Genomic DNA, 26,298 nt, shown 5'->3' with positions numbered 1-26,298 from the left:
GAATGGTCCCCAGAGGCTCATATACTTGATGTTTGACCATCAGGGAGTGGAACTGTTTGAAAGGATTGAGGGTGTGGCCTTGTTGAAGTAGGCATGGCCTTACTGGAGGAAGTGTGTCACTGGGGGTGGGCTTTGAGGTTTCTAAAGCCCATGCTAGGCCCAGTCTTTCTCTCTGTCTGTTTATTGATCAGGATGTAGCTCTCCTCTATTGCTCTAGCACCATACATACCTGCCACCATGCTCCCCACTGTGATGATAATAGACGAAGCTTCTGAAACTGTAAGCACGCCCTCAGTTAAATGCTTTATTCTGTAAGAATTGCCGTGGTCGTGGTGTCTCTTCACAACAGTAGAACAGTGACCGAGGTGGTTCCTTTTGCTTTGCTGTGCGTTCCTTGTGTCTCACTGAGATTTTCTTTGTGTCTAACATACCAAACACCCACTGGATGTGTGGAATTTGCTGTTGACTATTGTTCTGCAAACATTCAAGCAGTTAGCAACTATAGACGGAGTGATTTAAAACTTAACAACTGAGTTTGACGAGACAGTTGAGTGGGTAAAGGCACTGCCTTTGCTTGCCAAGAAGAGACCACCACTCGGGCTGAAGCGTCTGCACAGGGCAGCCCTGACTGTTGGTCAACGGGGTGTGTTCAGAAGGGAAGATTAGTCACGCATTGACAGAAAGTACACTGGGTTTTTAGTCTAACTCAGACGGCGACTGTGTCTTTTCCCATTGGCAGGGGTCTGACCTTGCAATCCTATGAGACCAGCTGGTCTGAAAAGTTGGTCCACAGGAAATGAAAGAGGAAGAGGAAAGGGGGCCATTGCTTCAAGGAGAAAAGGGTCAGTGTTCCAGGCCATCAAATTCCCGGAATGCAGCAGAGGCCTTTGTGCAAACAAAGGTTTTACTGCTGGAGGAGATAAAAATATTGGCCTAGAAGCTTTACAATGTGGGAGAGACAAGAAGATTTGAATTCCTTGTCCTAAACACAGGTTTTACAGTAGTTGTTAGGGAAGACTCATATTTAGTATTTCTTACACCTCCAAACATGATGACCTAAGTTTGATCCCCTAAGACCCACAATCTGTAAGGAGAGAACGGACTCCCAAAAGTTGTCCGTCCTGTCGATCTCCATAGGCATGCCAAGGCCACGGCATACATGCTCACACACGCACACACACACACACACACACACACACACACACACACACACACACACAATCAGTAATGTAAAAAAATAGTTACAATTGGATTAGCACTCTAAGAGACTGACCATAGACAATAGCATTGTGTTTTCTTAAGATTGGCTAAGTCAGAGATAGCACAACTGTCTTAGAGTCTGGCTGAAAGATTCTGATTCCCTGATCCACTCGGAGCAGCCAGCCTGTGGTCTGGGGTTTATGGTCCTTCTGTTGCTCTCCTGATATCCACCATCTGGACACCACCAGAGAAGCCAGGTGCAGAGCATATGATCGCAACCAGGACAAAGGGCCTTTCAAGTGTCTAAACCTATGATGACCAGATTGAGTGGTAGGGAGCAGGGTGGTGGTGGTGTTCTGTCTCTCCCCCATCTCCCCACATATGTGTGTGTGTGTATGTGTGTGTGCATGTGTGTGTGTGTGTGTATGTGTGTGCATGCACATGTCTACTCCCATGTGTGGGATTGTCATTATGCACTGTGTCAGAATGGTTTGATTCTGATTCTAAAAATGCTTCATGAAGGTTCATATGTTTAAGGCTTGGCTGCCAGCTGAAAGTTTTTTTGACACATCAATGAACCATACAAGCTCTGATTTAATCAATAGATTAATCCATGGAATTCTTACTGAATGGATTATTAAGTGGGCTCTAGCAGGAAATAGATTGCCCGCGGAATGCTCTTAATGGATGTATTTTTGTCCCGTCCCTTGTTCCTATGCATTCTGTCTGTCATGAGGGAAGCCAGTCTGTTCTACCGCGTTTCCCATATTTTGCCTCACCATGCATAGGCCCAACAGTAATGAGTCACATGACCACACACTAAAACATCCCAATACATAAGCCCAAATAAACTTTCTTCCCTTAAGGCATTTTACTCGGATATTTTGACACAGTGACAGAAAGTGACTAATACAGACCCGGCAAAAATATTACAACAAAGAAAATTATTAAATCAATACTTTTATATGGATATAAGAATTACTGAGTGAACCAAGGTATCAAAGGTAAAGACCTTTGAAAAAGTCGCATGTAAACCTAGTGCTGTAGAAACTTCCTAAGATATATATGCGTATACAAAGAGTCTAAGTGGAGCTAGCTTATCACCGCAGGAGGACCAATACCTCAACTGGGCATCATTTGCTACCTCATAAAATCCCCAGCACCAGGAACGAATTACATCTTTTCAAATTAGTGGCCAAAGGGATCCCATAGACCCCACAAACATGACAAGCTATTGTTAATGCTACTGGTTATCCTCCACAACTGGACAGTAAGACCCTATTGCTGAAGAAGACACATACTCACAAAATACTGAGGAATCAAGCTGGTATTTAACTGGAAACTCCAGTCCTACCAGCTAGTGCTCACGTATCAATCCTTGATGCTGTTCTTAAAGTTTGCACTTGAGAAATCTGCTCCTATTTCTACTGCTTAGGTCTCAAAATCCCCTAAGCAAGGATTCCCATGCACAGGCCAATCATGGTTACGGGGCTATAGGAACCAAGCAGGGAGAAAATAATTGAAAATATTTGATACATTTTTATTTTAATGAGCCGGACGGGTAACAATGGAAATGTTAGCTATACACATTGTCTAAGTAAAATCTTTCTCTTGCACATATTTATTTATCACGATTTTCCCTATCCTGCATTTACATGCTAAAACAAACTATTTTCTTTCTCTGGGATTATTCCAATGAAAGAGTTTATTCAGCGAAGAGAATAGAAATGTGGACTGTGTGGTAGTAAACACAGTGTTTATAGACATAACAAGTTACATTCTAACTAACCCCTTGCAGAGACGACAGTAAAGCAGAACCCCACATTTTCATAAGCCTTTGGTTTATGCTCATATCTTGTGCTGTTTACTGTCTTCCAAACACCAGCCTCCAGCACGGCACCCGGCATTTCTGAGAGATCAGCTACCATTGAATAAGTCAGCTAGTGAATGGGGTTCAGAAACCTGGATGCCACTGACATTTGATCTTTTATTTTTGGTTATTATGTTGCGGGCTTCCATTTATCCTTACACACTGGTAAACATGGAAAACAGCTTCAAATTTGGATGAAGCCAGACCCCCTTTGCTTCTTAAGATCGTTTACTTCTTTTCCTTGTTTAGTAGATAGTTCAAAAGTGCTTGTTAGAGAGAGGGTGGCTGTATTAGGCAAAGTGACTCAAAATGAAGAAGTCTCTCACTCAGTTCCGGATACCTTTTTTTTCCGTTTCTTTTTTAAGTCTGACCCAAACGGAAGTGAGTGTGAGGTGAATCTCAATCTCAGGAACTTGAAGTAGATGAAACTCGAAGCAGGAAGCAAAATAGTATCAAGCTATTGGATGGAGACACGATTGTGTCATGTGAGTAGACATGACAGAAACAGCTTTTCTCAAATTATTTGTGGCAATCGTGGTCACATTCATTTTAGTCTTGCCAGAATTTTTCAAGACACCGAAAGGTAAGTAAATCATCACAATCGAGCTCTCCTTTCCTACGTTAGAGCAATGGTGACAGACAAGATCTTTTTGGGTGTGAGCTAAAGTTCAATGTCTGAAATACCTTTAAGTTAGATCCAGTTTTAGTTGCCTGTTGTCTAGCACAGTGACCTTAGGACTTAGTTATGGTTCCAATAGAAAATGAAAAGAGAAATTTAAAATCTGCATTTAGATTCCAGATATAGGATTTAAGATAATACTGTGACATGAGTTTATTCTTTGCAACTGTTTCCTTCTTTGTATGTCTGTTTTTACATTCTGGAAGTATTTACTAAGGAAAATAATACTTATTCATTTTAAGAGGATCGAATTCATTTGATCACAAGTTGATGCAATTAACTTACTGGTAATTTTGAAAAATGGTGGTAATTTTACTATTTTTAATATACAATTTAAAGCGGATCGGTACAAATACAAGCAGTTCCGTGTGTGTTTGTGAGCAGTGGGAACGGGGCCACTCTGAGAACCCTTTAAAGAACTCTTGCATGACTGCTGAAACTTCAGGATACAGAAGCAAAGACAAGGGGATTTAAACTATTTCTGTGTCATTAAAAGATTGGAAAGCATGCTATTGTGGATGCTCAAGTGATAATTGTGCTCGTTAGCGTTTAATAAGAAGAAAAAGAAAAAAGAAAACGTTCTATTACTAAATAAAAATCTATAACTTTATTAAAACTAGAGAAACACTTATATTTGATAGCTTGCTGCAATGAATATTTATTATTGCATATATGCAAAGCTAAGTATTCAGATAAAAATACTTTTGCTAATTATATTTGATGACATACTGTAATGATTATTTAATGTTGCATATTAAATGATGCTAAGTAGCCAGATAAAAATATTTTTGCCAAATAAACACTGTGACTGCAATTTTAAGAATGATTGAATTTAGAATTTTTTCTTTTGGTTTGACTTTTTTATATTGCCCAGATTAAGCAAGCATGGTGTATATTTTCGATGCTTATTTTCGTTGGCTGAAAATGTATCCTAAAGAAAACACAATAAAGAAAACCTGTTTTTAAGATATTTTGGGCGGAGAGTAAAAATCACGTTTAGTAGTTATCTAAGCCAGGCCTTTTCTGTGTTTATATACCTATTGCTTTGAAAAATGAGTTTGCATCTTGTGAAAATCAGGAAACTGGCACACACTGTCTGCTCTGTTGGAGTGTTCTGTGAGAGGCGGTAACTCTAGGAGCTTACCATCGGCTGTGCGGAGGACAGAGGAGGTGTGCTTTTGACTTTCAGTTTGTGTTTGTGGCAGCAAAATCCAGCACAGAACAAAGAAAGTCAGAGAGCAACATGTGGGGGGCGGGGGCGAAGGGAGCCTTGGAGTGGAGCACTAGGGTGCCTTTGAATTTGTAAACAGAAGGAAGAGTTTTTGCAGAATCCAAGTCAGCTGAACTTCCTGGGCCTGACAGGGTCTGTTCTCCATGTTGACCTGTGTCACTTACGATGTCTCTTTTCTCCCTGCCACTGTTGCTTTTGCTGCCTTCCCAAACTGGAAAGAGCTACTTTTGCTTCCTGGTCTTAGGATGACGAAATTGTTTAGATATTTTGTTTCCTTATTTGTATCCTTATTGCGGAAATGTTTGCAAACCATTGTCTTCTGATGTCCTTCAGTGCTGGAAGGAATCTTGCTTAAACCCACCACAAACAAAATGCTGGTTATTCGGGAAGCTGTTTCACATGCGCGAAACTGTAGAAACTGTAATAACCGTGCTTTATACTGGACTGTGGGTCATCAGGATTATTGCTATAACCGCAAGAGATGTATCCTTATATCGAGGAGATATGAATGTAGTTACTTTGTTCCTTAATTTTGTTTTGTGTTGTTTTGTTTGGGACAGGGTCTTTCTATATAGTCTTGGCTGTCCTGGAACTTGCTATGTAGATGAGACTGTCCTCAGATTCACAGAGATGTGGCTGCGTCTGACTCCCAAGTGCTGGGATTAAAGGTGTACACCACTACTCCTGACCATTGATATTAGTTTTTAATACCAATATGAGTTATCTTATGAAATGAATTGAATGGTCAATCAGTGCATATCATAAAGAATTTGGTATAATTATTTAGATAATGAAGTGAGATTTTTCTTAAAGAAGAAAAATAAATTTTGGGATTCTCAAGGCTAATCTTAGCCTGCTAGGTACTTGTGTGCCTTCTTCATATTGTATTACTCTATTCACTTTAATTTCTAGAATAAATATAATAAAAGGATGCAACTTATGAATTGCTCACTGGTACCCTGTCTTTACCATGAACTCAAAAGGAATCTCAATGTGGAACAGTGCATATGAGGTTTAATATATTTGATTTCAAAACAATAATTGTCTAATGCTTCAAGAAAATACAGCACCGTATCTGATCATATGTTGTCAAAAATACATCCAAGTATTGGAATAATTGTTAGTAGGAATCTTCAGTTATTACAATTACGTAGTGTTGGTTATTTGGCTTAATTTTAAGAATGAGAGCTTCTTAAATATTGCTTGCCACTTAACAGGTTGGCAGGATAACCTGTTTTCCAGCAATGTTCTGAAACCCCCAGTTAGTTTAAAAGGCAGCTAGCACACAGCAGTTGATGACCAGCTTGACCCTCTTAAACCATGTGTAGAGGATGGAAATGCAGTTTGGGAGCAGAATATTTTGATTCTGTTTCTTGCAACTGAGGACACAAGTTTGTTCCCAAGTACATCATCACTGATCTGCTTTGGTTGGATGTGACTTTTTTTTTTTTTTTTTTTTTGGATTTTCGAGACAGGGTTTCTCCGTAGCTTTTGGTTCCTGTCCTGGAACTAGCTCTTGTAGACCAGGCTGGCCTCGAACTCACAGAGATCCGCCTGCCTCTGCCTCCTGAGTGCTGGGATTAAAGGCGTGCGCCACCACCGTCCGGCTGGATGTGACTTTTAAGAGAGAGCCTTGCGGGAGAGGACTGGAGAGATGGCTCAATGCTTAAAAGCGTAAGTCCTCCAGAGGACCTGGGTTCAATTCTCAGCACCCACATAGCAGCTCACAACCATCTGTAACTCCAGTCCCAGCGGATCCAACACCATCTTCTTCTGGATTCCATAACCACCAGGCATACACGTGGTACACAAACCCATATACGTATAAAATTTGAAAGGGACATTTGATTAAGCCTTAAGTTGACCCCAACTATCTTTAATTAATTCTTGCACTTAGCCACAGTGTCTCCTATGCTGGGAAGGTGAGGTTACCTACAGAAAAGGCAGACTCCTAAAGAGTCTTCATTCATGAAGAGAATCAGTTGTCAAGCAATTAAGTACAACCCCATAAAGAGTAAAATGGGCTGTAAAAGGGTGTTATGGGAACTTTTACATTGTTTCCAGGCCTGTGCTGAGAAGAGGTTTCTTCTGTTTCCAGTTGCCAAGAAAAATAATAACTTGGCAGAGTTCAAATAATCCTCCACTATTCTTCGTGCCTGCAGAAGCGCTTTCAAAGAGAAGTCATGATTCCTATTGATTTTCAAATAAAATGCTTCATATCAGTATCTCAAAGCTTTATAAGAGCTGATGCAGCGGGGCCTAGCAGAGATTTGCAGAAAACAGGACAAGAGCAGTGCAGATGAAGACTCTGCCAGCCTAACTTCATCCAGTTGTTTGGATGTCGCTTACTTTGACGAGTCAAACCTGCATAAACAGTTCACCTGCTTTCATTTTCTCTTCCATGTTACACTTTCTGGTGGAAATGGTAATATAGCGAACAGTAAAACTGAGGGTAAAGGACCTTTACTTGTGAATTTTAGGACAAACCCTCCATCCACAGCATGTCCTCACTGTATTTATGTCTCTATTATTAGAGGCAGTGTGTGGGGGGAACGGCAAAGAATGAGATGTCACCCTTGCTCTCAAACTGGGAACTTTATTCTCTTCTTATTGACTTCTTCGTAAAAATTGGATCAGTCATCCCCCGTAAGGTGTAGGATCTACACCTATTTAAATTTTGAGCTGCCAGAGGTCTCACTGTGTTGCCCAGGATACTCTCAAATTCTTAGGCGCAATTAATTCTCCCACTTATGCCTCCCAAGTGTTGAGACGACAGGTGTTCACTATTGCATCTGGCTCACAATTTAAAGCGTGTGTGCATGCGTGTGTGTGCATGCATGTGTGTGCATGCGTGTGTGTGCGTGTGTGTGTGTGTGTGTGTGCCAGACATCTCCTCTTCTGCTCTCTACCGTAACTATTTCAGCCAGGGCCTGTCACTGAACCTGAGCTTATGAATTGACGTGGCTGATTTTCTAGTAACCTCCAGGGATACTGTTTCCAGCCTCCAACCCTAGAGTTGCAGATGGGTACCACCATGCCTGGTTTTTATGAGTGTGCTGGGTACCCAAGGTCAGGTCCTCATGCTTATGTGGAAAGCACTTTGATGACCAAGTCATCTCCCTAGACCCTTGGCTCAAAATTTGTAAACATTTTAACAGATGTGTGCATTTACATATATCTGGTACTGGGCTAAATATTTTTACATGTAATTCATTTCTTTTTTTTTTTTTTTGGTTTTTCGAGACAGGATTTCTCTGTGGCTTTGGAGCCTGTCCTGGATCTAGCTCTGTAGACCAGGCTGGTCTCGAACTCACAGAGATCCGCCTGCCTCTGCCTCCCGAGTGCTGGGATTAAAGGCGTGCGCCACCATCGCCCGGCCCATGTAATTCATTTCTAACTGATTCAATATTTCAACTCAATGACTGGGAATGTAGTTCAGTGGAAGCTGTAGTGAGACTCAAGACATCATCCTGTATACTCCTTGGTACATACAACTGTCCTTCCAAGTGTTCATTGCGAAGAGCCATTGGTCTGGTCCGAGGCCCCTGGATTCCACTACATGTTCAATGCTGGCCACCCCCAGGACTCTTCTTGGATGTCCTGCTGGTGCCCTGTGTTGTGGACATCCAGCAGCTTTGGGTCTGTGGGTCAGGTTCCTTCACATGGTCCAGTAGATCGTAGATGGGATGGATGTTGGGTAAGGCCAAGTCACAACTTTGGGTCTGGGCCTGGGTGGCTACAGAGATGGCCCATCAGGTGGAAAATGGGAGCTGTCCCATGCTCACCATTTCTGGAGTGGCTCACCCACACCTCCACTAACAGGATTGGATCTGTTGTGTTGCCCTGGAGGGATGCAGGGTCTGCTCTTTCAAGTATTGCAAGTGGCAATCAGAGCTAGCTCTCACACTCTCTCTTTTTTTTTTTTTAATTTATTTATTATGTACACAGTGTTTAGCCTCCATGTATGCCTGCAGGCCAGAAGAGGGCACCAGATCTCATTACAGATGGTTGTGGGCCACCATGTGGTTGCTGGGAATTGAACTCAGAACCTCAGGAAGAGCAGTCAGTGCTCTGAACCTCTGAGCCATCTGTCTAGCCCCTAGCTCTCACACTCTTATTACCACAGGGCCAGCTCTCCCATCTACCCTTGGCATTGGTGGACAGGCAGGGAGGGCTCACAACCATCTATAATGAGATCTGGTACCCTCTCCTGGTATGCAGGCATATATGCAGAGAGAACACTGCATACATAATAAACAAAAAAAATCTTAAAAAAGAAGAAGAGGAAGAAGAAGAAGAATACATTTGGACCTTTATCCCACACTGTAGGCAGAGGCTGCTCTTTTGTTTCCTGGTCATCCAGACCTGAAAAAAATTCACACAGAAACTGTATTAATTAAAACACTGCTTGGCCTATTAGCTTATGCATATTTCTAGCTAGCTCTTACATCTTAAATTAATCTATCTTTATTATTCTGTGTATTGCCACAAGGTAGTGGCATGCTGGTGAAGTTCCAGTGTCTGTCTCCTTCGGCAGCTATATGGCATCTCGTTGACTTCGCCTTCTTTCCTCTATCTTCTTGGAATTCCCACCTTATTCTATTCTGCCTTGTTGTTAGGCCAAAGCAGCTTTATGCATTAACCAATGGTTCACAGCATACAGAGGGGAATCCCACATCATCACACCACATAGTAACCAACTCAAACCAGATTAAAAACATTGTAAAAACAACAACAACAACAACAACAACAACAACAACAAAACATTGTAAGATCCAAGACTGTCAAACTGTTAGAAGAAATGATTCTTGATTTCTTCTGTCCCTGTTATGACTTTTAGAATGTCCTCAAAAGCACAGAGAACAAAGATTTTAAGATAGGCAAGTGGAGTTACATCAAAGTAAAAAAAAAATCTAACCAGTTAATCAACACAGCTTGGGGGGGGGGGAACGACGACAAGAGAACACATTAGATTAGATACAGTGGCGGTTGTAGTCACCAATATGACTGTAACATTGTAACTACAATGAAGACATAACTTCCCATCTCTCCAAAGAGCCCCGTGCTGCTCTATTCCATAAGAGCCCCTCCACCAACAACCATTATGGTGCATCTTTCTAAATCTCATAGGAACAGAATCACGTGGTGCACATGCACTCGTGTGCCTCATTTGATTTGGCGAGATACCATTGTGATTCACCCGTGTCATTACTTATGGTTTCTTCTCTTTGCCACTGAGTGACACTCCATCATATGTCAGGAGTTGGTTTTAGATTTACCATTGGCTGGAAAGTGGATTGTTTTCAGTTCTTGGCTCTTAGAACATTTGAAGGCTACCATAAAACTCACTTGCAGGTGAAATGGAGGCATCCGACCGTGTGGATATGTTTTTATTTGTGTGTGTAGCTTCCTAGGAGTGGAATTTGGGGTCCATATGGTAAGTATATATTTAACTTAGGAGAAAATGAAAGTCAGTTCCCCAGTGTAGCTGTGCTGTTTAGCATTCCTATGGGTAACGTGGCGTGTGAACGTCATACTTCATGGCAGCATTATTTTGAACAGCCGAAAATGGAAACAACCCAAATGCTCCCTGTCAAAAAGATGGATGAATTATGTAATATATTCATTCATAAGACCAACAAATTAGCTACAGTTGTGTAAAACTAACATGGCTAAAGCATAGTAAGGAAAGAATAAGTCATGGAAGAGTGCATAGTGTAATGCTATACATTTGTATGCTTCCAAAATAAGCTACGGTACAGGGGTAGGGAGAATGTCCTGGAGGCCTTGGTAGTAGCCTGTTTCTTGATTGGGGGACAGAGATACTAATATTTACTTATTTTCTTTCATTGTTTGAACAAGGTTTCTCTGTGTATCCCTGACTGTCCTGGTACTCTCTCTGTAAACCAGGCTGGCCTTGAACTCAGAGAGCTCTGTCTGCCTCTGTCTCCTGAGTGCTGGGATTTAAGGAATGTGTCACCACTGTTTGTACCACCACTGCTTGGTGTTATTTTCTTTCTTTATGGAGAGCATCTTTTGTGAAGGATCTTATACAAATATGTGTGGTTTGTTCTTACAGTAAAAGTTAAGGGAGGAAAATGCAATCCTTTAGTGTTCCGGTTCGCTTGTCTTTGAAAAGGAGAAAATAATTGTCGTGGATTTACCCCCTTATGTCATGTGTTTTCCTAACTCAGTTTAGTGTTCTGCATACGTCCTCAGAGAAGGTTCCGACTTGGTACTGAAATAATTCTGGGATGCACTGGCATCTCTCAGAGTGGGCGGGTAGACATCTGACTCCAGGAATATTAATGGAATATTAATATTATAGTTAAGTTCACAAACCCTTGTTTATGGAGATGGGGATATAGCCCGCAAGATGACATAGTGGTTAGGGAGAAACATTTATTTCTTAAAATTATACCAAAAAAGGCCATGTCCTCCATTCCTTTTTCAATAGAAGTATTTAAAATTGAAGTTTAAAAACCTCATAAAAAAAAAAAAAAGAACCCTGCTATCCAAATCTTCGATTCTAGAAAGCCTGGCTGGTTGCTTATTGAATCAGAAGACGGCAATATTGACAGCGAAAGATTTCTCTCTCTCCTTTCCAGGTCGTGTCATAGCAATATAAATTCAAGAAGCTGAAAATTTCACAAGATCAAAGTGCCAGGGAGCAAGATGGAAAGGTGGCAGGAAATATAGTTTTTGTGTGTTTTAGTGATATTGAGAAAGCTGTAAATGCGTGTGTTCCATCAGTGGGTGCACTTCTGTCTTCCTCTGCTGACATCGCTGTTGAAGGCAATATTATACTATAGTTACAAACTCGTTATGATTTTTATTATAAGTGTATTACACATAATAAAATTTATTCAAATACAATTTAGTTCCTCCAAGTAAAAGGTTATTAACAACTCTGTTTTGAAATTTCTTCACAGTTGGACATAAGATGTAAATTTTTAGAGAAATAGTTTTAGCTGTAGAGGGGCTAGGACGTGAGCATTTAATTTATTAAATCATGTTACAAATCGCTAGCAATCAAATGCTTAAGGAATTACTTCATGAATTAAAAATGTCTTTAATATCAGTCACTAGTGTGGCATCCTTGTTAGTCTGGCTAAGGTGCTGAACTGAAAGAAATCATTTTAAAAAGGGTAGCAGTTGTCTCCTGGTGCTCTGTATCACCTAGAAATCCTAACCTACGTTTCAGAGAGAAGGTGAAGCTGCCACAGGAAGGTGGGATTGGCCATGTCAGTTACTTCACGTCTGAAATCAGCTGGTGGTGTGTGAACCACTGGAAGCTGGGCTACCTGTTCCTTAACTGATCATCACTGTCAAATGATAATTCTCAATTACGCCATGAACTAGGATGTGGTTAAATCACAGATAAGCCCAACCCTAGGCAAAGGGTGCATTTAAGCTTATTTATTTATTTACTTTTATTTTGTATACGTTGATGTTTCGCCTGCACGTGTGTCCATGTCAGGATGTTGGATCCCTTGGAACTGAAACTTCAGACAGTGGGGAGCTCACATCAGGGTGCTGATTAGCTTGGCCCCTCCACATTTCAAAGTTTTTAATCTGGAACACAGGATTGGATTAAAGTTTTGAAATTTTTATTTTATTTTAATGAATATGGATGTTTTGCCTTCATGTATGTATGTGTACCGTGTGCTTGACTGGTACCCAGCAAGGCCACAAGAGGGTGTCAGGTCCCTTAGGCCTGGTGTTCCAGATGGTTGCCAGTCACCACGTGGGTGCCAAGAACTGAATCCAGGTTTTCTGGAAGAGTAGCCAGTTGAGTTAGCTCTTTCATTGAGCTCTTAACAGCTGAGCCACCCCTCAAGCCCCAAAGACCTGCATTTAAACAGTTCACTGGTGAGAAAGTGTGTCAAAATACGTGGCAGAGACAAACTGCTCACCCGTGGCTGGGAACAAAACATTCTAAACAACAGTTCTCAATCTGTGGGTCTCGACCCTTTTGTGGGTCCAATGACCCTTTCACAAGGGTTACCTAAGACCATCAGAAAACATAGATGTTTGCATTATGATTCATTTACAGTAGCAAAAGTACTGTTATGAAGTAGCAATGAAAATAATTTTATGGCTGGGGTTACTACAACATGAGGAAATCTATAAAAGGGTCACAGCATTAGGAAGGTTGAGAAGCGGCTGTTCTAAAGACTTTCCAGTAGGACACATAATAGACAACAAATGCTAATCGTTAGATTCTGCAAATGCTACCTTATAAGGACACAGGGTGCTTACAAATGTGATTAGCAACTTTAATATGAGATATCTTGAATCACGCACATGGGCATGATATTTAATCACAAATGTCCAGATAAGAAAGAGGCTGTGATGGCTATTCTTAGTTGTCAAGTTGACTACATCTGAAATGAACCAAAAACTTAAGCCACTGGGTATACCTATGAGGGATTTTTCCTGATTGAAAAAAATTAAGGGAAAAACCATCCTAAATCTGGACCTTCCGGGGTGGGAAGATCCATCTTAAATCCGGACATACCCTTTGGTGGCAGCCAATATAAAGGACCTGAAAGAGGGAAGCTTGCTCTCTTTGCCTGTTGCTCCTACTTTTACTGACAAGTATATTCCTTCACTGGCGTTAGAGCCTACTTTTCTGGGATTCTGACATATGCTGAAGAGTATCTGAGACATTCAGCTTGTGGACTGAACAACTGCTGGATTCTTGGACCCAATAGTAAACATTGTTGGACTAGCTGGACCACAGCTTCTGAGCTCCTCCTACATTCTATATGTATGTGTATGTGATGTACATACATATATAGAGCCATTCTGTCAGTTCTGTCTATATATGTATATATACATACATACATTCTATCAGTTCATATGTATGTATATATATGTAGGTATGTGTAGCCATTTTATCAGTGACACTCTATCAGTACATATGTATGTATGTATGTATATATGTAGGTATGTATAGCCATTTTATCAGTGACACTCTATCAGTACATATGTATGTATATATATATATATATGTAGGTATGTATAGCCATTTTATCAATGACATTCTATCAGTTCTGGTTTTTTGTTTTTTTTTTTTTTTTTTCTGAAAAATCCTGACTGACACAAAGAGTCAAAGGGAACTTTGACAGAGCTAGGAGAGAAGGCAGGGATACAGAGAAGAAAGCACTGTGACTACAGAGACAGTGACGGGCCATAAGCCAAGGCATGCAGTCAACTACCGGAAGTTAGAAGAGAATCAAGAAGAAAACCTCTAGATTTTTCAAAGCCTGTAGACTTCAGAATTTCTGACTGTTGACATTAACACTGAACTTCTGGCCTCCCAAACCAGGAGAGAGTTTTTCTTGTTTTTTGTTGGGGACCAGCCTCAACAAAAATGATACCACTTGATAGGGTAGGGACGTGGGGATTAGGAATATAAGTAAAAAGTATGAAGATGCAAAAATAACAAGACAGGAAAACATAGAATAGTACCTGGAGGGAGTTCCAGTGAATACTGAAATCACCCGCATTTAATTTTCAATTGCTTAAAATACCCTGACCCTAAGAGGTAGGAGTAAGATAAAAAACTGCATTAACATGATACAAAGAAATGAACGGACCGGTTGAAGGTTGCAAGCTACATCCATAGTTAAACATTCTGTTGCTAGGACAGAACAAGTCATGCTTACACCCTAGACCAAAACCTTTGGTAGGCAAACCACTCCCTGGGTAGAATCCAACGTTATCTCCTTAAGGGAACTGGAACCTTAGTTGGATCTTTAGACTTTTGTTTAAGGTAGAAACATATCTACTTCTCTATTTCTGAACTAAAAAGTCTGGCTATTAGCCACACCTGTTGATAGTAACCTTGAGAGAGCAAAACTCTCAGCTCTGAACCTAGGTGGGACCTTTATTTGAGGTAGAAACACAATAACCTTGAAGGAGTAGAGGTAAGTTCCAACTCTCTGACCTTTGGTCAAGGTGGAAATAGGCTCACATTTCTGGGACTCCACAATTTTCAATGGCCAAGATTGTGGTACTTTGCTTTCTAGCAGACTTTGGAAACACAGAACCACTGTCTAGATTTTGCTATCTTTCAGAACCATGCAATTGACTAGTATAAAAAAGATAGATTCAGAAAGACTTAAGATTTATCTGTTAAGTTTTTTCCCAGGGGCTGTGGAGATTGGTGGATGTCTAAGAATGCTTACTGCTCTTGCAGTGGACCCAAATTCAGTTCCTAGTGCCCTGTCAGGTACCTCTAACTCTTCCAGGGGTTCCTATGCATCCTTCTGGCCTCCATGGACATACACCACACACACACGCGCGCGGGCGCGCAAATGCACACGCATCCTTAAAACTTTTCCAGAACAAAGGATGTCTAGAATGCTAGTGTTTCTATTCACTTCTGCACATGAATGTTTGCTCTCTGAAAATTAACAAGTTTTAAAACAAAATGATTCAACGGAGTAGATATTAATTCACGTGAGAATAAAACATTGTCAGAGACAGGCCATCATCTACCTGAACAACGACGAGCTTACTTTGTGTTTATTTAAATGTCAAAACCTTGAAATCCACAGCTAACAAGAGCTTTTGTCTTTCTTTGCAGAAAGAACACGAGAGCTCGCTTGCCGGGAAGTGTGTTTATTACCCAATCTCACCTATCCACTTCCCTCCTTCAATTTTTCTTCTGTGACTTTTCTGCGCCCGGCAGAGGAAACACAGACTGTCATGGGACTCTTTCCAAATAACTCCAGTGTCCAAAGCTTCGCTGAGAGTTGCCAAGGCATCACGAATGGATTTCCGATGTGCTCCTTGTGTTTGGTCTGCGAATCCAAAGGAGACGTGGATTTCATTGCTCAGAAACAAATATCAAAAGGTAAACACAAAGGAATAGAGTAACATTTGCCAAGTCTAAATTAAGTCATTCTGGAAAGAAAAAAAAGCACCCTAGGGCTGGAGAGCTAGCTCAGTTGCTAAGCACTTCTTGCCCTACAATGTAAAGAACTGAGTTGGAACACCAGAATCCACAAAAAAAAAAAAAGTGGGCACGAGGCTAGGTGATGGAGGTGCATGCCTTTAATTCCAGCACTCTGGAGGCAGAGGCAGACACAGGTGGATCCCCATGAGTTCGAGGCCCCCCTGGTCTACTGAGTGAGTTCCAGGACAGAGAAACCCTGTCAAACAAAACAACAGCAAAAAACCAAACCAAACCAAAACAAACAAACAAACAAGCAAACAAACAAAAAAGTAAACACAGAGCCTGGAGAGATGGCTTAGCAGTTGAGGCCTTTTGGACGGCAAGCTTCCACGCTGACCATTTCACAACTACCTGGAACTCTAGCTCAGGGGATCTGACACACTCTTCTGGCCTCTGCAGGCACTGCACTTATGTCTATATATGCGCATAGAGATGCACAATAAATATTAAAGAAAACGCTGGCATGCTGGTGAGCCCGCTTGTCACTCCAGAGACACTGAGGAGTGAGGCAGAGACAAGCAGATCTCTGGAAGCTCACTGGCCAGACAGCCAATTCTACTTGGTGAAGGTCTAGATCAATGAAAGACCCTGCCTCGGACAGAAGGCAAAAGCCCCCCGAGGAATGACACCCAAGTTTGTCTTCCGACCTTCATCTGTGCATGCCCGAATATACTGTGCACATCCATCCCCTCCCCTCACGCACACACACAAGCATTCCGTTTTAATATCTAATAGCATTGAAACTCTCAGTGATGTGGCTTTTGATGAAAGATTTCAGAGGACTTTGTAATGTTGATTAATTTGAGTTTAGTTTATTGAAGACAAAATACTTGTTTGTGAAATCCATCAGAATGCCAGTGTAATTCACATGTGCTTGCTAGCTGCAAGTTTAGCTGGATGGTCTTTCAAAGATAATGATTGTCTAAAAAGCAGTTCTAAGTAAATACCTAAGCATTCACCCACTGAGTATGAGTTGGCATTTTATCTGGCTCTTCAGTGGGCCTCTTGTGGGCAATGTCTTTGTCTTTGTTTATTATCATATCCCTTCCTTCAGCATCATGTCCAATATAAATCATAACAGATACTTAATAAATATTTGTTGATTGAAGGAAGGAACATACAAAAGAATACATATATACATTATATATATATATATATTCTAATGGGGCACTGCATGTCATCATAGCTTCAGCTATCAACTTGATATAAACCTAGTCAAACGGGGAGAGGGAACCTCAACTGAATAATTGCCCAGATCCGGTTGACCTGTGGCCACTTTAGTGAGACATTTTCTTAGTTACTAACTCACTTTGCAAGCCCAGCCCACAGTGGGTGGTCTAGTCACTCTGTCTGCATAACAAATCACCCCCATGGACAGTGGCTTGAAATGCAGCGACCTCCCCATCCCTTGTCTTCTCTTTTCCCTTCCCCTCCCCCTTCTTTGCTCTTCTGCCTTCTTGTTCTCCCCCCCCCCCACCTCCACCCCCTGTTCCCCCCTCCCTCCCTTCCTCAACCTGCTCTGGATGGAATGGGTGCAGGTGAACTTTTCTGGCTTGGGGTGTTTCATACTATTGCAGTTAGTGAGTGGGTGCAGCAACCAGAAGAACCAGGGCAGCTGGGGGCAGCTGAGGTCCTCTCTCTTCCCATGGTCACCTAGAAAGATTGGAGATCTTTTGCTTAAAATTTATTTTTATTTATTTTTTGTATGTGTAAATGTTTTGCTTTTATCTGTGCACCCCAGGCATCAGTACTTACAGAAGCTGCAAAAGAGCACTGGATCCCCTGGGACTGGAGTTACAGATAGTTGTGAGCTGCCATGTGGGTGCTGGGAACTGAACCTGGGTCTTCTGGGAGAGCAGCCAGTGCTCTTGACTGCTGAGCCATCTCTCCAGCCCTCACTTTTTCTTTATGCATTTGCCTCAGTGGGCAATCAGGTGGCTTCCCTTTCAGTCATTGTGACTGAGGGAACACATATTTGTGTCTTCGAGGTCCCTTTTTTGGATACGTGTCAGAAAGTGCACTTGTTAGAGTCACTGGTGTTTAGATTGTTCATTTTTGGAGGAACTTATTATTCCCCAAACTGAATGGATCGTTTTAGCCACTGTCAGCACAAGGACTCCAAATCCCCCACACTTTTCAACACTCGTACAGGGGTCGGATCGTGTCTGCCTGCGGTGCTGACTTGCATTTCTGTGGTGATGAGTGGTGTTGAGTGTGTTACCATGACCATTGGTCCTCTGTAGCTCTTTTATGGATGCAGGTCTTTGAACAGATGTAAATATCTGTTCCAGTTCTTAGCGCAGGTTTGTTTTGAGACACGGTTTTCTTATTCTACCCAAGATGGGTTTGAACTCCAGTGGTCCTCCTGCCTCAGCCTCTCACGTAGCTGAGACAGCAGGCGCTACCCCTAACCTGGCATCTGCCCATTTTAAAACCTGTTGTCTGTTCTTCTCTCTGTTCCTCCTTCTTTGACAGGAATCCCTTACATATCCTGGACATGAACTTTTCTCAGTTGTAGTCTGTGAACATTTTCTCCCATTCTGGGGGTGTCTTCTCACTCTGCGGATGGCTTCTCTTATATTGTCTTTCCATTCATATTCACTGAGGACTTCCTTGCAGCAAGCCATACATTGGACCTTTTCTTGGCAACTCCAAACGTAGTGTCCCAAAGGACAAAGTGGAATTGCACCACCGTTTCCTGTCTGATCATGTAATGTCATTTTTCTGCATTTGACTATGTTAGGATTGGGTCTGGGGTCTTGAGAAAATGAGCTCACAATCCAAAGTATTGCAGAAAGACAGAGGCTTGCTTCAGCAGAAGGGGGCGTAGCCAGCCTTAACCAAGCAAGCAAGTCCTGCAAGGTCCCACTGGATTTTTATTTCTAGCTCCAAGGGATCCTGCGCCACACTCTGAGTGGCCAGAGCTCAGTCTCACATTCTTATGCTTCTGACTAACGTAAGTACTACTTTTGAAAGACCGAGACCAGGATGGAACTCTGAGTACTTACTTTGATCTTAGAAGACGGCTGGCTAGGGAGGGATTTCTGCTGGGTGGTGTCTTTATGAAGTTCTTTAAAGACAGGGCTTGGCTAAACCTTTGATATAGAAGACAATGTGTTTCATTTACATCCCCACGGCTCAGCCACCTATGTAACTCTCTAAGACTCTATGGGGAGGGAGTTATCTCCCCCTATTTATGGGAGGTTGGTAAGGTTTTGGGGTAACTGAATTGTGTCCTCTCAAATTTTAATGCGGTGAAGTCTTAATCATCAACACATAAGACTGTGACGTTATGTGGAATAAGATCATCCTAGATATGGTTTTAAGATGAGATCATCATCCTGGGACCTAGTCCAGGATGACTGACATCCTTATACAAAGGAGAAGTGTGATTCTTTAAGTACTCGCCAGGCAAGCGTGAAGACCCGAGTTAGATACTCAGAACCACATCCCTGGAATCCCTGCAATGGGGAGGTAGAGACAGAAGGATCCCTGGGATTTAATGACCATCCGGTTTAGTCAATCAGCAAGCCCCAGGTTCCAATGAGAGACCACATCTCAACAACACACGGTTTCTGCAGAATCACATGGTTCGCTTCTCCCTTTACATGGACATGCACACATGCACTCAGGGACACACACGCCAGTTTACCTGTGCACACACCATGCAGATATGTGGACACAGAGAAACAGACTCATTGGGAAAAAATGCCATGTGTGGATGAAGAAAGAGACCAAGGTTGCGCTTCCACGAATCAATGAAAGCCAGCGATCACTGCCAACCTCCAGAAGAGAGGAACAAGTGCAGTCTTCTTCACAGTCCTTCTAGCCTTAGGTCTATGGGCTAGAGATGGGCTGGAAAGCTGGCTCAGCAGCTGAGAGCACCGACTGCTCTTCCAGAAAACCTGGGCTCAATCCCCAGCACCCACATGGCTGCTCACAACCAATTGTAACTCCAGACCCAGGGGATCCAATGCCTTCATCTGGCTCCCATGGGTACCAGGTTGCACATGGTACACACATGTGCACACACGAAGGTAAAAACGTCCATGCACATTACAATTTTAAAAAGAAAAAGAAGTATGAGAAAAAATTCTGTTCATTCGGCCACCCAGTTTATAGTACTTTGTTACATCTGTAGAAAGCATGGGCTATGTGGAGTGGAAAACACTGTGAACCTTTTGAACAATTTGACCTGTCCCAAATCAGGAACAGATATTCATGGAAATATCTGTGTGTTCTCTGAGAGGTTCCAATCCTATTTTAATCTTACTCCTATCATTTTCATAACTTTTTTAAAAAAAAATCACCTTGATAATTAATTGTAGTGTACAAAACTTTGTTTTCTATTTTGTTTTAAAGAAAAGAGATTTAAGACTTTGTTGGTTTGGTTCTATTTTCTTTTTTTGAGACAGGGTTTTGCTGTGTACCTCTGTGAGACTTGGTATTGACTACATGACATTCATGTTCCTTCAACCTGTAAGTCTTGCCTCAGCATCCTGCGGGTTACAGGTGTGCACCGGTACACCCAGTGAGACTCAGCTCTGAATTGTGTCTTCTTGCTAAATACTACCACTCTGAAAATACCCTTCCTTAATCTCTTTCCAGGTCTCATCACGACAGGATCAATGGAAGTGAAGGCAAACGACTTTTACTCACCCTGCCAGCACTATAATGTCACCGTCGCTCTTCTAGTTGACCCTATGAAGGAATATAACGCTACCTGTACCCCTGAAGCCCACCCTGGGAAACCCACAGGTGTAGAAGATCCACCCAGGGGAGATTCTCTAAGCTACACTTGTGGAATTATGGAAAACACGAGTAATTGTACTCATGTTTCCTTGCGCCTAGCAATAGATGTGAAATGTAAGTTTGAAAGGAAATGAGAGAGAAATAGAGAAGGTGGGTGTCCATACATAAAATTAAGAAGGGGCTATGAAATTCACCAGAAGTCAAATAGCTGAAAATTTCATTATGGAAATAATACTGCCCCCAAATATTAATCTTTTTATCTGTTTACTTGATTTTAATATGTGTTTTTATGGGACTCAGCCATAACCTGAGACAGAGGTGGTATGTCTGGGTTTGTGATTTGAGGGCTACCCAAGGTTCTCTGCCCTAGGGTAACTGCAGCCTGTCTGGTATCTGTGCTTGATGGAAAGTCACCAGTCCTCAATACTCAGAGGGGGGAGTTCTCTTAAAGATTAGGCTCTGGTGCGCGCGCGCGCGCGCGCGCGTGTGTGTGTGTGTGTGTGTGTGTGCGTGCATGTGCGTGTGTGTGCGTGTGTGCACGTGTGTGTGCGTGTGTGTGCATGTGTGCGTGTGGTGCGTGTACATGTGTGTGCGCGCGTGTGTGTGTGTGCGTGCGTGTGTGTGTGTGACTGGCTGATTCTGAGGAGAAAGAATCTCGGACATTTAAATTCTTTTCGAGGCTGATTAAGTTCCTTGCACCCTGTTCTGAAGCCCACAGTTAATATTTTCTGCTAAGCGGTGTACCCCCACCTCAGCCATAAAATGTATTCTTAGAAAACATTTTATAGTATATTCATTTAGTGAGTACCTTCTGTATGTCAACCACCATGCCCAGCACCATGCCCGGATGGGGGCCAGGAGTCAGACGAACATAAAACCAGAGAAAAGAATCACACAGCCCCCCCGGAGCTGCAGGTGCTATGACAGAACTGTTTGCTAGACATTTGGGTACTCTAAAAAGATGGAAGCTTTCTCCATCACTTTAGAATTCTTTACTAAAGCTTAATCATTTTAAAGGTGGTTAATAGTTTTAAATTATGCCTGTCATATACGGTGTAGCCTCCTCAAATGATACAGTTAACTGAGCGCCAAGTGTTCAGTCACAGGAGTCTCTAGGGACATTTTCCATCCAAACTGTAACACTGGCAGAAACAGGGTCTAATCACTCAGTCCTCGGCCTCTGCCTTCCGTTGCTGCCCCATGCCCCTTGCTCTTGCTGTACCTTTGTTAATTTGAGGGCATATTTGGGGCTGCATAGTCCACGACCAAGATGATTAATCGCACACAACCCTGATATAAGGCTGCTTTGTGGCACTCTTGATGTACAACGAGGAAATTGATATTGGCATCACCTGGAAGTGAAATTAAATGCCAGGATTTTGAATTAAATGGATCCCTGGGAGCCACTTGGCCAATTTCCTCATTTATTAGCTTCATTTAATATATTGGAAAAGTGTTCAGGAGAGCAAGGGTCCCTGTTAAGTTAAGGCAGCAAATAGCTTTTCTGCCAAAGGCATACACCTCCACTGGGCCTCTTATCTCATGCTCTGTCTCATTGTGTTGAATCTTTTTATTTTATATTTATTTGTGTGTGCATGTCTGCCATGACACGTGAGTCCAGGCCAAAGGGCAACTCGCAGGAGTTGGTTCTGTCCTTACTCTGTGTGAGTTTTCGGGGCAGACCTCAGAGGGCTGGCGAGTACCTACGCCTGCCACCTTTACTGATTTTTAGAGTGCCTAAATTTTTTTTTTTTAATTTTTACAGCTGTCACTTGTTCCGTGAAGATCACTTGGTACATTTTAGTGCTATTAGTTTTTATGGTCGGCATCATCCTCATTATCCACAAAATCCTTGAGGACCACAGGAGAGGGCAGAGGTGGCAGAGTAAGTACCGGGAAATAGCCCCCGGCCATATGGCTTTCCCCAGGGAAACACGCACACACACCTGTCCGCCCCAGATTTTCATCGGTTGGCCACTTACTGTGTTCCTCCTCTGCGTAAATGCTGGTTCTAGAGAATCTAAAGGAAAGACAGCAGCACCAGCATTCAGGGGCCATTCTCCTACATGGACAGGCAAATGGTCAGGAAGAAAGGCAGGGTGAAAAGGAGGAGCTGTCCCCGATGGTGGCTGGGAGGGCTTAGTGGAAGTGAGGGCAGAAGACGTGGTGACACTTGCAGAGCTAGAGACCCAGAGCAGAGGGGTCTCTAGGTGACAATATGAGAGTAAAAATCTTTAATAAGTGTAGGGGGTGTCGATGGAGTTTGGGTGGGACGGAACTAGAAGGGCTTCTTAAGTCAGAACAGTGGGAGCAGTGCTAAACAGCTTTGGTAATTAGCATGACCTGGTCACTCACCTAGCAGGGTGGATTGTAAGACTGCACGTGCATACCCTGGCTACATATCAGACTTGATTGACAGTTCTTCGGTAATTAGTTGATCTCTTAAAGACTGTATAAAAGCATCGCCATGACAGCAGACTCTGAAGACATCAGATCCTTGTATTACCTCCTATAGCTTTGAGTGAGTTACCATTGCTAAACATGGTTTTCCTCAACTGTCCTACATGGTACTTGCCTCTGCCACATGGAGCTGGGGTAGAGGCTGAAATAAAGAGATCACCCAAGGAGTTGAGTATTGTCAGGGCACAGCCAGTTCTCTCTCTCTTTCTCTCATTCTGGTTTCTCTGTTTTGTTTTTCTGTTTTGTTTTGCAATGGAGTTCTCTGTGTAACAGACTTGACTGTCTTGAAACTCGCTCTGCAGACCAGGCTGTTGTCAAACTCACAGAGCTCCACCTGTCTCTGCCTCCCAAGTGCTGGGATTAAAGGTGTGCGCCACCACCTGGTTTCCCAATGAAGGCTTGTAGTATGGCTGGGTGCGTTCACTTCTTATGTTCTTTGACAGGCAAGGTTGTTTAATAAATAATGTTCACCTGCAGCAAGGGTGCCGTTGATTCTTTGAATCAATTCTTTGTTGCAGGGATTTTTTTGAGAGTCGTTGCAGAACAAGTCTCATCTCTGATCCCTTAGTAATAAAGGTCTGCCGCGCCATGGTTAATGACATGACCATGTTGTGTCTTTGTAGAACGCCAGTTCCCACTGGGTGATCAAAGCGTGTGTCCTGGATGGCCTCAACTGTCAACTTGACACAGCCTAGAATAACCTCAGCAGGGAGTCTCAAGGGATGCATTGCCCAGATCAGCTTGGCCTTTGGTCGTGTCTGTGTGGTGGTGGGGCTGTCATGATTCCTTACCGATGCGGGCACCATCCCTAAGCAGGCAGTCCTGAACTGGATAAGAAAGCTAGCTGAGTACATGCCAGACTGCAAGCCAGCTAACAGGCGGCAGCCTCCCCGGTTCCTGCTCTACTTCCTGGCCGTGAGCTGAGTTCCCTGGTGGGAGATGGCACCGTGCAGAAGAGTTAGCAGGACTGCCTTGACTCCCATCAGTGCTGGACTGTGACCCAGAAGTAGAAGACAGATAAGACCTTTCCCCTTTTTGTCCTGGTATTTGTCATGGCCACCGGGCAAAACCACAGCAGTATGGAAACAGTACTATTATTTTGCTTTTTGCAGAAAATGGGGGGGGACCTCCCAAACTCAGGTAAGTTAGCAGTTTTGTAAAAATCTACACAATTAATAAAATGTCAGAGTAAAACTTGGCATCTTCTAGGCATTGAAATGTGTGGTAGTTGAAAATAATTCAAAGTTCTACATTTCTCGAACCATTTTTCATGTATGAATGCAGACTAAGAAAGAAAGATACGAGGTAGGAAAATGCCTAGAAAGACATGGGCCACAGTGGGAAGTACGTTAAAGTCTTTCAAACGTCTATCCAGAATCTAAACTCGATGGCTTTCAAAGTGTTTTCCTTGCAAGTCTAAATATATAAAGCAATGAAAAATATCACAATACTTATGCTACTTACTAGATATAACTAATCTGCAATACTTCTTAAATATTCTGCGTATCATATCCATATAGATAAAAATAGCATTTTGTAAATACTGGCTGGTGCCTTTTCAAGAATAGATAGACATAACAGTATTTATGATAGTGGAGAAACCATTACTTTTAGAAAGAGACTGGTTTTGTTGTTATTGGTGTGTGGGTTTTTGTTTGTTTGTTTGTTTGGAGATAGGAATTGACTCTGTGGCTCTGGCTGTCCTAGAACTCACTGTGTAGACAAGGCTGGCCTTGAACTCACATAGATATATCTGCTCTGCCTTTGGGGTGCCCGGGGTTAAAGGCTTGTGCCCACATGCGCCTGTGTTGGTTAGTGAAAGAACGATAAAAACTCCTGCTGCCGTGTTGCTCCGGATCCCCTTGTGGCCAATCCTGTCTTCTTGACAATCTAAGCTATCACAGGGAGCACAGTGGGAATGTGACTTTGGAAGGGAGTGACACAGGGGCCACTATGTAGTCCAGGTTGCCTTCAGACTCAGGATCCTCCTGTCTCATTCGCCAAGCGCTGCAATTAGAGGCCTAAACCACCACCACATGTGACAGAATGTGCTCTTTTGGTATCTAAATCTTTAATTTCTTTTCTTGGAATAGGTCGTAAACCCAAATCTGCATCCGTTCTCTTAAGAGGAAGTGACTCTGCGAAGCTGAGCGTCTTGAATATGACGGCTATTCCAGGTGAGTTCTGCAGTTTCAAACAGCACAGGACGGGAAATGCCAAGGCGGCGCCCTCTCCGTACACCGCAAACTCCAGACCCGGGTTCATTTTAAGTAGCCTCGAGTTTAGAATAAAGGAACTGTGGGCGACTGTAATCCAGCTCCGTACATCTCATTATCAGGGGACAGTTATGATCAAAGCCACCTCCTTAAATAACGGAAAGTTTGCCTAATTGGCAAGAAGAAGCTCGCGTGAGCAGGCAAGGGAGAGAACGCCATGGGGAACTAGCCGGGGATTTATTTTTAAACGAGACAAGATACTATTATTTCTCAGAGTTGCGAGAGGTAATTGTACAGTGGGCAGAGCTTCTGCTGGAGCTTTCACTTCATGGGCGTCGTTGTGTAAAGAGAACTTCTAATAGCCTCAATTAAAAAGGCCCTGTCCTCTCCAGAGAAGGGGGAGGGAGGAAGGGGATCCTAATTAGAGCAGCTAAGAGGGCTGTGAACACAGATGCCAGTTCCAACTTCATCTTTCTAATTGCGGGGCCTGCTGTCAAACCACATTAAAACGAAAGCCGATGACGTGGACGGGGTAAAGGTCCTCCTTTTCCTTCACCAAAGAGAAAGGATTTTTAAAAAACTGGAAATAACACCTAGGTAGGGCCTTGGGCATGCTAGGCAAACACTCTATCTACATCGCTGAGCTATGCTCCCCCAGCCTCCCCACCTTTTTAATTTTGAGGTAGGAGCCCACTAAATTGTCCAGGCTGGCCTTGAATTGACTCAGGTTTGTGACCCTGTGTCACGAGGCCTGGCTTGCATTTAGATTTTATTTTAATCTCTTGCAGTCTGTGTGACAGTTCCTGGCTATTCTCTCTCTCTGTCAGACAAGGGCTTACTATGTAGCCCAGGCTGGCCTCAAGCTTATAGCTCTGTCTCTGTCCCCCACCCTGCCCCGTAGGATTATGCTCATTTGCCTGG

The 26,298-nt window shown here is 42.7% G+C and overlaps 1 protein-coding gene across 1 annotated transcript in view; it reads left to right on the top strand.

Annotated features, from left to right (window-relative positions):
• The first annotated feature begins 3,473 nt into the window (after positions 1 to 3,473).
• Positions 3,474 to 26,298, top strand: part of Tmem156 (transmembrane protein 156) — a 30,909-nt gene continuing 8,084 nt past the window's right edge. The window contains exons 1-5 of the mRNA XM_005359257.3: positions 3,474 to 3,653; positions 15,578 to 15,847; positions 20,558 to 20,815; positions 22,467 to 22,586; positions 25,255 to 25,338. Coding sequence (XP_005359314.1) covers positions 3,566 to 3,653; positions 15,578 to 15,847; positions 20,558 to 20,815; positions 22,467 to 22,586; positions 25,255 to 25,338 — 820 coding nt within the window. The 5' untranslated portion in view covers positions 3,474 to 3,565. The remainder of the gene's footprint in view (positions 3,654 to 15,577; positions 15,848 to 20,557; positions 20,816 to 22,466; positions 22,587 to 25,254; positions 25,339 to 26,298) is intronic.

This window comes from Microtus ochrogaster, linkage group LG1, assembly GCF_000317375.1.
Source record: "Microtus ochrogaster isolate Prairie Vole_2 linkage group LG1, MicOch1.0, whole genome shotgun sequence".
NCBI classification, from domain to species: Eukaryota; Metazoa; Chordata; class Mammalia; order Rodentia; family Cricetidae; genus Microtus; species Microtus ochrogaster.
The sequence above is the reverse complement of the archived record's forward strand: the minus strand, read 5'-3'. Positions and strand labels throughout refer to the sequence as shown.